The sequence below is a fragment of the Trichoplusia ni genome, unplaced genomic scaffold, assembly GCF_003590095.1.
Source record: "Trichoplusia ni isolate ovarian cell line Hi5 unplaced genomic scaffold, tn1 tig00003647, whole genome shotgun sequence".
Taxonomy (NCBI): Eukaryota; Metazoa; Arthropoda; class Insecta; order Lepidoptera; family Noctuidae; genus Trichoplusia; species Trichoplusia ni.
In genome coordinates, this window is record NW_020800433.1 from 87091 (window position 1) to 99632 (window position 12542).

A 12542-nucleotide genomic window follows, 5' to 3' on the forward strand; every position below is an offset into this window, starting at 1 on the left:
TTTTCACTATGAGTATTTGTTCAATATATTCTAGGTTTGCATGTTAGTAAATAGGTCGATACATACGTGCCACATAGATACATTAGATACACTCAACAGTGCGGGTCAACATTTGCCGTAGTACTTACAACAGCATAATGATGCCGACTTGTAAGTTAGACGGTATAGTTATATAGCACAGTGCACAACACATCGCCGGTGGCTTTTGTATTTAACCGCGAGCAGGTCGTTGGTCAACGAGGTCAACAAACTAGCGCTAGCACAAATAGGTTAGTAGGCGCGCGTTGTATTTGAACCTGAAAATAGTATTGTGCCACGATACCTCAATGCACGACCGGTATATGAATATAGGACGAACAAGTTGCATTTTAACTAGTATAACAATGATTCAATGTGAACACACTATGAACGGCGGGTATATCCATGGACACCTAAAATCAAGAGATACTCATAACAACGTTACAAAAAGTAAACCGAATACCCCGAATACCAAAACGTTATGTGGCTGATTTAATGTAACATGTTCGTTGCGCTTTAGTATTTTTAGGGGGTAGTGTCAGTATATTCAGTTTTAATCCTAATATCGCGTATAATTTTAATTTGAAGATCATTATTATTCGATTATAACATTTAATTTTTATAACAAATACTAATTAATATTTTAGCGTAAACAATTAAAATATGTATCAAAATATCAAAATTGTACATTCACGCGAAGATGTACTATATTTTTGATACACATTTAAATTTAGTTTCCTAATTCCGCAAGTTATTTTTATCCATGTACAAAAGCCAAGATTTTAGCTAGGTAAGCCCCGCTCTGCCGTCACCGTGTTTCAATGCGGCGTTACATGACAACCGGTAGAAAATCTTTCTTCTCTCATAAAAATTCTTACGTGAGATCAGTAATAAATATAATGAATTATTTAAAAATCCCTAATGACGTTAGTAAACCACGACACTTGCTAGAATTTTACACATAAAAATAATATCTCAGTGGAGATCTATTTAAATCATAGAAGTGCGTAAATAGCACCGCGTCGTGGTGGGTATTACCTCCGTAACTTTCCACGTCAATGTCATTACTTTTAGGTGGAAGAGAAGATAATTGAGTAAATTCGTATGCTTCTATAATAACCTTTACCTCATTATATTAAAATCTAACAAACTCTGTAAAGATTGTTAAACCGGGCCAGGAAAAACTGCAATGGATAAGAGGGGAATCTCTAATGAAGGTAGAGGTCAATGATTATGTTAGAGTCGTACAAATATAAAAATAATACTGCAAGATCCTATCAACTTAGAGATTTGTTCTGTTGTTCTAAATTCTTCAATTCTAATTCTTGAAATGGTTAAGATCTACATAGATAGCTAACGATATTGTATACTTCTATACCAATTTGAAGCCATACGAATGATATTAATGATTTACGAGTACCAAGGTTATTCAGACAATTGTAAGAGTGCTGAGATAGGTTCCGAGATTTGGGCTATTTGTGCTCGTCGCAGGAGTTTGTGTAATTATAGAAGTAGACATATACCTACGTAAGTATCTAACGCTTCCTAAATATATCACGCGTCTGACGTCATATTCTATTAATAAGCTGTGTACGTCTAGTATTATGTTGTATTATGTATGCAGCTGTTAGGTATCGCTATATTCGTTTATATAGATAATTTTAAATATTCGCTTAAACATGAGTATAAGTTGCTAGCTATAATACGATTTGGTTATGATTACGTTTGGATAATTGCTCAAACCATAAGCAGCTTGTTTTTAAGAGTTTTAAGATAAGGATATCTAAATGATAACCAAATCAAACATAAATGTGGGTACAACAATCAAGTACGGCTCTAAATACTCAACAACTACAAGAAATAGTATCATTCAGGGTTTTTAGGTATGGATTCAGAATGACTTAAAACTGTAAGATCTCCTAGAGGATACTGAACCACAGAATATCTTCTGGGTTAACTATATTATTAGTTTAACAACTCATTGTCATACGATATTATTCATGCAATCAACGAGTCTGATAAAAAAATAATTGATGGCATGGCATTCAAAAGAAAATTATGAATTAATTTGATTTGTTAAACTTTCTGTCACTACACTTACAATTACATCGCATTGGCACGTGATTGAGGCCAGTGAAACGGTATTTAAGACTCATGAAATAAGTGATTCTATTAAATCGCACTCTCACACATCTCGTACTTATAACAAGCAAGTAACGGCGTTTTGAAATCGGCATCAGTCAAACACGCCAAGTAAATGACGACTAACCAACATTTAGAGAAAGTTTTGTTCTCCGAGTGCCAACTTTTCTATGTACAAACTAACAAACATGAAACATAATTATTTATGCACGATTTGTCACTACTGATGTGAGGAAAAAGTTAAGATGTTATTAGATACGGTATAAGTAATCCTACTAGTGGTAAGTTTATAGTAAAACAAGCGACGCATTCGGATTTTTTAACCGCATTGCCTTCTTCAATTTTCACATCGATTATTTTTCTTTTGACCAATAAAAACGTTTTGCCGAAGGGTTAACGAGGGGAAACCTTTAAAAGATAGTTCGGTATTAATAAGATTGCGTAGTTGGGATCCTTACCTTACCTACTTAAACCATTTCTTTGCTCCTCAGTAACACAAAAAAGCGTTTCTCGAAGAACATAACCTCTACCTGCAGCAAATTTGTATAATATTAATGAGCATTAAAAATTTACTGAAACTGCTTGGTAGATATATATTTGCAATAAGCTTTAGATGTGCCACGCTAATGCCAATGTTTTTAAATGCAATAACAAATGTTAATAAGAATCGAACTTTTATTTGGTAGGTACTTTTTTTATTACATATCTACTAAAAAGGCCTTCTTTTTCTTTACAAAACCACTATCTTCTTAAAGATATATCTCTATATCTTGATATTCCTAAACCTGGCTAGTACAATGAAGGCCGTGTTTTTATCACAACTTTTGAGTACCAAGATTTTCATTTTTCACAACTGCTACGGACTCTGCTTAGTATGTAAGTTTATATGTATAAGATAAACGAGTGGAGACTTGAGATAGTAAGCCCACCCAACCTACGTGTTTGAGTGGTTCGCATCGAATATGTCGCCTGACTCATATTAAAACCATTTTAGTAGGCAATACTTATAGAACGTAATATATTGCATATTTGTGACATACTTATTGGGTGGGAAAACCAAGCCTCATTCTCGAAATCGTTAAATCAAGGAGGAGGATTGCAGGAGTTTACCTAAATCCAATAAAAATAATATCCTGTTAACATGAACGCCAAAAACTTAGCTCAAGGTAGGCGTAAAGAAACTAAATTGTAATGAGTATCCACATACAGAAGTTGCTTAGCGCAGTAAATACTGACATGCATAAAATTATACCAAAATGTTGCACGAAGCGACCTACACATTCAAATGTATTTGTGATTTTGCGCATTAGCCAAGATTGGTCATCAGTCGTTGTGTATTGAGTAGTTCGCCGACACATTCAACTGGCCGCGCCCACTCGTTGCTTCCTCATCGACTGCCATATTTTTAATATAGTAAACCAGCAATTCTATAAACGTAACGGTGGTCTTTATCTTTCGCCTGCTATTTTAGTTTAATTCAAAATAATAAGTACCTGTTCTTTTCCTGATTTTTTTTTGGGGTCTGAATGTCATATACGCGACTAATCAGGGATTCAAAAATAAAGAATTCATAGAATAGACATAGTATATTTGGAAGACATTATTCAGGCATATTTCTTAATACTATAAATATAGAAACATTCAACATACACATCTACGAAATGCATAGGTAGTACCGAGGTGGGATATATTTCTGATTGCATGTCGCTCTAAAACCCTTTAAACACGAACTACGACTTTTAGGCTTTCTAAAACTAAAGTTTTATTTCGTATTAAATTTTGGCTTTTGTATTAAAAAAATACTTAAACAGCCAACAATTTCCCGAACAAGATCGTTTGTGACCTTTACTAAACGTGGGATTTCTTTTATTACGTAAATTTCCACCATTATACTGTAATGAACAGCAAAATTTTCTCATATACTGAACGATAGTAGTAACAAACACAGTCGTAGCGACCATTTATGCAACATTTTGTTAACCATAATTGATCTTCTTTATCGACGTTAACCCCGATAAAGCATTTATTAACAGGAAGATCCTACCTCCTACCACACCACTTATCTTCCATTTTCAACCCTTCGAATGTCACAAGTCAAAACTTATGATTCCCACAGTCTCTCTACTCTCTTATCGACTCAAACCGTGTTACCGAATTCAAGAATTCTAAATCTTCTTTGTGTTATAAAATTACTTCATGTGTTTTAGCGTCCATAAAATCAGATAAATATCGTATCAAACACCTTTAAGTCGCAGTAAACCTCAACGTGTATCTAAAACATTTAGTAAAATACCTAGGAACTAAGAGAAAGATATTATGGCACATTATACATCATACCATTTTTAGAAACTACGTAACTACAGCACAGTTAACGTTGAAATGCAATCGAAAGTATCTTTCTGGGAGTTCCAGTAGGATCTACTTCAGAGACTTCAGTACTGTCCTCAGTATGTCCAAGTAGATGTCAGCGTGCTTCTTTTCGAAAATCAAAGCAGGTCGGAGACGAACCGCTGCTGGTCCACAAGCGCCACCCATTACACCTGTAAACACATGTCAATTTCTTATTAAACTGATACAGTATTTTAAGCCACTAATACTGTATTGTACATTTATACCATCGTTAATTAATAACAGTCAAATTTAAGGAAACAATCCAATGTTAAATTTGATTCGTTGAGTCACGTGACACCAGCCATCTGTCATCTCCATAAATTCGAACGTTTTCTGATAACATTAGCGATTGTAGAAATGCCACTATATAGGCTAGACAAAAAGGTAATAAATATGCAACGTTTTGCGGATAGTACCTAGCTTTAATGACATAAAATATAGTTGGAATGGTTCAAAATCAACCAGGCAAAGTGAAACTATCAAACTTACCACATTTCTTGAGATTCACGATGATCTTGTCCCTCAGTTGAGGCGAGCAAGCCGTAAACGCTAACAAGGTACCGCGACCTCGCACGCTGTGTATCATATTGGGAAATTCCTTCTCAACTTGATGAAGGCCACACTTGAAGTGCTGTCCCGTTTCCAGCACCAAGTTTAAGAGGTTATCCCTTTTCATGACTTCAAGTACCCTTTCCAACAATACAATCTTAGACGGATCACCCATCCATGTGTTGAAAATCCTGAAGGGTTGAGGAGGCCTGCAAGAACAACCGATTTCCCATCAATATAACTTGTTTGGGAATGAAGAAAAATATTCCTAGAGCTATGAAAAACAGATGTTGTCCTATTCTCAGATCTACCCTATATGAACACAAAATTTCATGAGAATGGGTTAAGCCGTTTCGGCGGTGTTCAATATCGTACACCGTGATATGATAATTGTATATAATAGATGTAAATTTTGTCTCTTTACGTAGGTATTTTATAGTGATCGGGATAGCCCGGTGAAGCAATAAAACTTTGAGGGCAGACTATCGGTATAGATAGTATGAATAAGCTACCCTTGTAGTAGAAAAATTGGCGATTAAGAACAAGCTTTCAACGTACCTTAATTCCCGTTTGAAATAGTACCCTCCAGTCATCATCTTCTTACTAAATGTGACCATATCTGGTGGAGTGGGCAGGTCGAAATATTCATGGCACCACATCTTACCCGTTGGCCCACCTCCGGTTTGAACTTCATCCATGATTAAACTGATCCCTTTCTGTAAAACACACATTTGAGTTTTAATAATTGTGGACGTAGAACATAGAACCGATTCGGCTATTAACTATAGCAATTGGATTAAATTTGAAACTATTCTTATTCTCTTAAGCATTTTTCCAACAGAATAATTGGAAATTCATTAGACTGACCGTGAGGGTTCTGCCCCGTACGGAATAGTGCCAATTCATTCATCGGCCACTGTAAATAGCAGAATGAGCCCTGCCTTGTTCTCTGATTCATTTTCAATAATTTACAGGAACAGGTGTATGTAACTTTACTATTTTTTCGATAATAATAAAAAGTTCAGGACGGTCAAACACATTTTATAATACACATGTTGTAGGTACACGAATTATAAATATGTATTTACCTAACTAATGTGTTTCTAACTTTATTGTTGTTTTGTTGTCTGAGTCAGGAACAGGTAACTCCCTTTAGGAGGTTATGCGTGGGGTCAAGATACTATTCTATTGTTTGAATACATCTAAGAACTTTCAACGATACTCACTGCAATGCAAATTTCTTGTAGTTTTTGAAAGAATTCTGATGAAGCCTCATTATCGCCTCCCTCAGATTGAATGGGCTCTATTACGACAGCTGCCACGGGATGTTGCTTCTTCTCCCACTTTTCAATGAGCTCGCAAACTATAGCCAGGCATCTGTAAATATTGTATGATTGTTATTCGTAACAGGTAGGTTCAGTAAAATAAATTTGGAGTTAATTTAATAAACCCGGTCAATTGCGAGCCGAATTCGCCACAATGAGGGTTACGGTCATCAAAAACAAATTGATTGGGTGACAAATTTATAACTATTACAGCCGTTGCTTAATCCCGATCTGTATTTGTTGTTAAGGATTAAGAAATATTCATTTTTACGAAATGGCGATTGAGAAAAGGTGAACATTCTTCTTTCCCTACCTTTGTGTTTAATACCGTAAGCATTTAGTTATTTTTGCTTGAGGTTACATATTATTTGTTCGTGATATAAAAACAAGAACAAGACTTATCTATATGAGGTGACTATGAATTTTACTAATCTACACTTTATATATTATAAAGTGTGCAAACTACACTTTATATTACCTATTATAATGTTTGCGGTTGAAGGGATACGTTGTGTATTTATGTACAGATAAGTTGTAAGTATGGACAGGTAAGTAACATAATTTATGTAAGATCTAAATATTTAATTAGTTAGTTAAACAGATAGTGTGAGATAAGACTGAAAATGTAAAGCGAAATTTTGCTCGTTTACAAGCACAATGTTTGATAAAGTACCGTTGATTACGAAAATGGTAGGGTGTACAACTTGCTAGACTATGACGAACTCATTTAACATAATTTAAAAGCAAATAGACAATATTATACATACAAAAATGATGCACGCGTATTTATAGGTATTGCCCGACTAGTGATACGGATATGCGGGTGGTTGAGTTGCGGGTTCGATTCCCGCGTAGTACCAGCTTTTGTGTTATTCGTGAAACCCCCCGCCGACACATGGATAAAATTCTTTAGTAGTTTAATGTTTCAATATCGTTAAAGTCGATCCCTTAACATCCTGACCTCGATGAGTAAAGAGTCCGACATAGCCGGTCAGAGGTCCAATGGCTATACGTGTTTTATTTTTTAATTTTAGGGTATTTATATACAAATTTTTATTCACTAAGATATAACACGCGTTAAGGCTTTTTGACTCTCTCGATCTATAGATCCCTTTAGGTTAAGAGCACAGTAACATACCCCGACATATTTAAGGAAAGATACATTACCATTAATTAAGAACAATAATGTTGATATTATACTTTGCTGGTAGGAGTTATTATCAGAAAACCAATTTAATATATGGGAAAAATACCTTTCGTCCTCTTTCTTGTTTTCATTGCAGAACTGGTCCAGCGGATATTTGTAGTGCGGGAAAGGAGCGACAGGCCAATCAAAAGATGGGAAATCTAACTTCTGAATAGCTTTCGACCTCGTTGTAGCTAGCGACGCCAAAGTACGGCCATGGAAAGCACCCTGAAATTATAAATAAGACTATAAGCAAAAATACAAAAAAAAACTATCACAGATCAAGTTACTTTAAATATTTACTGCAATGTACATAAATATTCAAAACTGCTTATGTAGATAAAATTTTAACCTAAAGGATGCGCTCATTAAATGACAATAATATAACCTATTTAAACTCAGCGATATTAAATTACACTGAAATACATAGGCAAATCTATTATTTAAGGAGAACGATGCATCATAACTATTTGAATACCTCCAGCGGAAATAGAAGCTATTGAACGTTTAAGCCAGTTAACGACCAAGCTTCCAATTGTAACTACACAAAGGGGAGATACAAGGACGAGCGCAGACATCGACACTCCTTGTAACAGGAAGATTCATTCCAAAGGTGCCCATTCGCGATAGCAGTATTAGGTTCGTGACCTAACACTTAAAGTCAAATGGAGGAACACTCAACAGCGATAAATAATTGCTTGATATCTACATAATTTGACGAGAGGACGCTTTACAGTTAAATTTTTACTAACATTGAAGGACAGAACTGCCAGATGCGGTGCTCCAGGTGGCATATTGATGGCAACTGATTTTACTTCTTCTTCGGTAAACTCTAATTTACCACAGCGTTTTTTCGTTTGATACAAAATGAAGGCAGATTTATAAGCATTTTCATTGGAGCACGCTCCACACATCATTGTCGAAACCATATCTAATCCTGGAGGTGCTACTGCTAATAACACATCTCTCATCTTCTGCGGCCAATCCTTTCCTGGATAAACACCAAGTGCTGGCCGGTTCACCAACACTCTCTGAAATTTATTAATGTATGTCTTAGTCTTTCAAACGAAGATATCAATTTAACGAAATTAATTAGACTAAGAAGTAGGTATACATACAAGATTATGCTTATCTTCAAAGACTGATAAAAGATCTGGATGGTTGTATCCAAGAGGAATAGATGAAATTTGCATGTACGTGTCCAAAAATGTATTGCCGTCAGCATCCACAAAATAATTTCCGATACTTTTATCGAAGTCGGAAAATATAGACACGGAATTAGCTTGCTGTAAAATAAACCAAAAATAAATCATTAATAAAATAACATAATTCAATTTTCTCTTTTTCATCTTATGTTTCAGATTTCTGCGTGATAGAAGTTACTAATTTTGCTTTATTCTCATATATTGATCGCAATGTACAACCGATCGTAATAAAATCAAATTGTGTTTTATTAACCTTCATCTGGTGTGAAGGGATCATAATGGCTCCAAATTGTGAGCACTTAGATAGGTATATTCTAACAATTGTGTCTCATTAACTACCAATTGAAACTGTAGAGATATCAAAACAACATCGACTTTCCAACACCAGGTTATGTAAGTCATTCAACTCTGTTTACTTAGCTTATATTATTCATCAACTCATTAAATATAAATTAAAACTCAATTCCCGTCAAATTTTGGGTATTTATAGAAAACACTTTTTTCACCTTTTTAGCAAAGGGTACCCTTTCCTAAAAAAGGTGATTTCACAGCCTACCCTAACCCTCCGTGAGATTTAAAATCATTTTTTTTTTTAGTATAAAATATGTAGAGAGATTTTTTTTTAAAACTTTGTTACCTGAATTTCGTTTAATTCTTTTAAAAGTGCCTTTGTTTTCGGTCCAGGAACAGCCGTTACCACTTTGGGACCAGCAGGCTCCTGGATTTTGGAACCTCTTGAACCACATGCTGACGATAAATTCACAGCATCTGTTTTGACAAAGCAAAGAAATATATAATGCATTTACCGCATTCACTGTTTGCCATATATAATTGAGAGCTACAAAACGTGGTTAGTATCTAGGCGCCCGGTTTCCTTAGCTGATCTATAAAAAATAGAATATGCATGCGACGAAACAACGGGGCGTTGGCGAAATGGGATTGAAGGGCATGATTGGGTAATGGTTGGTTATGAACGGGTACAAAGTATTTGGCATATATGTACTACATGCTTTCGTACTCTATCATTGTAGGTAATTTGAAAGTACCCCCGTCTAAGAGCCTTTTACGGTTTAAACAATCTCAATAATAACAGTGTCAGCTTGGACCTCAAAAAACTTTACTTTTTGCGGTCTAAATTGTAGGTACATGTCACACCCCTCGGGTATACCGTTATACCATCTTGTTATCACTTTTAAATAAGTTTTATTTTGGTGTGTGGACCTAAACATCGACTAGCTTCGGTCGTCTGTTTATTTAAGATGAAATTATCGTAAACAAATATTGAGGAAAGTAGGTAACTACATGCAAAATCAACTAACTATATGTACTAAAATACCTATTTAACTAAAATCTGAGCTAAATATAGCTGTTCTAATCTATAAAAAAAAACATAGTTTAGTTAACTTCTAACAAAAAAAAACGACTATTTTTTAACTCCTTACCTTTTAATGCAGCAGGATAAAAATGTGTACTGGCTGCTGTACGTGTACCCTGCGCGTTAATAATTCGACGAAGCATCTTGTTATTTTTTAAATATCCCCGTAACAATTGGTTTTAATATCGATACGAAATTATACGTGAAGCCGGATGGTACCACACGAGTACACGACGCAGCCACAACGCGCAATATCGCCGGCAACGCACACTCGATTGCGCCGGGGGAGGAGGAAACTTAGTGATTTTATATCACTCCCTTGCAGAGGTGCGCTGCGCAACTGCGAAAACCGGCGCAGACTCCTCTGGCCTTATAGTACAATAGGTATTTCGATAAACATCGAGAGACCAATCTTTGACGTTCATAAAATTCAATGCCTGAATAAATCTTGAGCGATTAAATTATGATTTATAGTCCGTACAAATGTGTAATACTACTTCTTGTAAGTAGCTGATAGATTCTTTAGTACATTGCATGATAAAGGATGCAAAAATAGGTAATCACATGGAACCTCGCGTTGTTTTAGATAAAAACAACTGGGTACTGTAATAAAATACGATGAATGCTTTGAAGAATACTTTTATATCAAAAATAAAACTAATGTTTTACCAAAGTATTAATGTTTAAGTATTAATTTTTAAGTACTCATGTTTAACCAAAGTATTAATTTTAAATGAAAAATATATCACTTCAAAAATAGCTAATAGGTCTTAAAATTGACAAATATCAAAATGGCATATTTATTTTAATCGTCATAAAATAATGATTAGATATGTAAAAAAAAACTATTTCCATCCAGGGAAAAAATATATCGCCTTTTTACTAACATCGTAAAGTTTGACGATGGATTATGACGTTTAACAAAAAAAAGAAGTTATACCTAATATTATGACTCCTTTCCAAACTACGACTTATTTGCTACAGTTTCAAGGCCCCAATTCTGCTATTTACGATGGCCGATGAATGGGTGGAAAGATTAAATTGAACTATTCGTACTATAACAACAATTTAACAATTAATGTGTTGGCAAAATGTTAAAGTTAATAGGAATAGTTCAAATTTAATCCGACTGCCATTCATTTATCGGCTATTGTGAATGAGGAATCGGGGCCCAGTTTGTAAGCCAGTATAGTATGTATATTTGTAACAAAATAGAAGCCCATACAAGTAAGTGACATATAACTGAGATTACTTTAATAAATGAATGCATGCATACGATAAAAAATAAAAATATTGCTTATTATTTAAACATTAGGTAATAGTTAATAACTATACAAACATATCACTTACTACTTACTTATTAAGCCAGTTCATCATGTTATAAATGGATCCAGTGTGGTTTTCTTAAAAGAAAAGGGGAAAGAACGACTCCCGTATTAAGGAATTTAATCCTTGTATCGCGAGGGTTTCACAAATACTCAATTCACTGAAGTCACATGCGCAAAGACACCCAGACTTATGAAAAGCATTTAATTTTGTGGATCATAGGTACAAATTCTTGTCCTACGCGGGGATCGAACCTGCGACAAGTCGCGCGCAGTGGGTTTGGCTGGTAACCTCAAGCACTCGGCTATTCGGGCAATAAAATTGTTTCTATTCATTAAATATTTTTTCTGAAGATAAACAACGTATTGATCACCACCTCGCCAATCTGTTCTTGTAAATAATTACGCAATCCACGACCTATAAAATAAAACAACTGATTTGATTTCCAGATGCTAAACCCGAGTTAAGGAGGAGAATTCTACATAAACTGCGCCAGTATAATGTAAAATGTAAGGAAAGAGAGTTTTGGCAATAGCTAATCCTTAGATTAGCTATATCTTACCTTATTAATATTATGTAAGTAGGTATTATGTTTGATATAGTTTTGGAGTAAACGAGTTCTTGAGTGGAGACCGCGACTCAGCAAACATAGTGTAAGACGCCGATTGGCCAGGTGGGATGACGACTTGAGAAAGACTGCAGGCAGATGCTGGATGCGGCAAGCCGAAGACAGGGCGCTGTGGTGCACATTGAGGGAGGCCTATGTCCAGCAGTGGACTACTAAAGGCTGATGATGATGATGTTTGATATGGACCGACGACCTGGTGAAAGCCGCTGGGTCTCGTTGGATGCAGGTGGCAATGAACCGGTCGCGCTGGAGAACGTATGGAGAAGCCTATGATGATGATGATGATGTTTGATATATCTAGCAATCACATTCAGGATTAGTACCTACTAATGAAAACCAATTATCAGCCAACCAAAACCTAGATTAAAATACCTAATATGTCCCTACATAATAAACT

At 35.2% G+C, this 12542-nt stretch overlaps 1 protein-coding gene across 2 annotated transcripts; it reads right to left on the reverse strand.

Moving 5' to 3' along the window:
* Positions 1 to 3731: 3731 nt before the first annotated feature.
* Positions 3732 to 10882, reverse strand: LOC113508014 (4-aminobutyrate aminotransferase, mitochondrial). 2 transcript variants are annotated; one of them, XM_026890959.1, is made up of 9 exons: positions 10259 to 10882; positions 9454 to 9584; positions 8730 to 8897; positions 8364 to 8642; positions 7679 to 7839; positions 6327 to 6477; positions 5659 to 5816; positions 5041 to 5309; positions 3732 to 4700 (listed from the first exon to the last, which is right to left on the reverse strand). In XM_026890959.1, the coding sequence occupies exons 1-9, from the start codon at positions 10332 to 10334 to the stop codon at positions 4579 to 4581; spliced, it is 1515 nt and encodes a 504-aa protein (XP_026746760.1). In that variant the 5' UTR covers positions 10335 to 10882; the 3' UTR covers positions 3732 to 4578. The 2 variants fall into 2 exon arrangements, with proteins under 2 accessions (XP_026746760.1, XP_026746761.1); XM_026890960.1 differs by lacking the exon at positions 8730 to 8897.
* Between the last annotated feature and the right edge of the window lie 1660 nt (positions 10883 to 12542).

Excerpts from the sequence above, each read along its gene's own strand:
- LOC113508014 (XM_026890959.1), bottom strand. The coding sequence starts at position 10,334 with ATGCTTCGTCGAATTATTAACGCGCAGGGTACACGTACAGCAGCCAGT. Across the intron at positions 9,585-10,258 it reads TTATCCTGCTGCATTAAAAG|ATGCTGTGAATTTATCGTCA; the intron begins GTAAGGAGTTAA and ends TTGTCAAAACAG. Across the intron at positions 7,840-8,363 it reads TGGCAGTTCTGTCCTTCAAT|GGTGCTTTCCATGGCCGTAC; the intron begins GTTAGTAAAAAT and ends TTATAATTTCAG.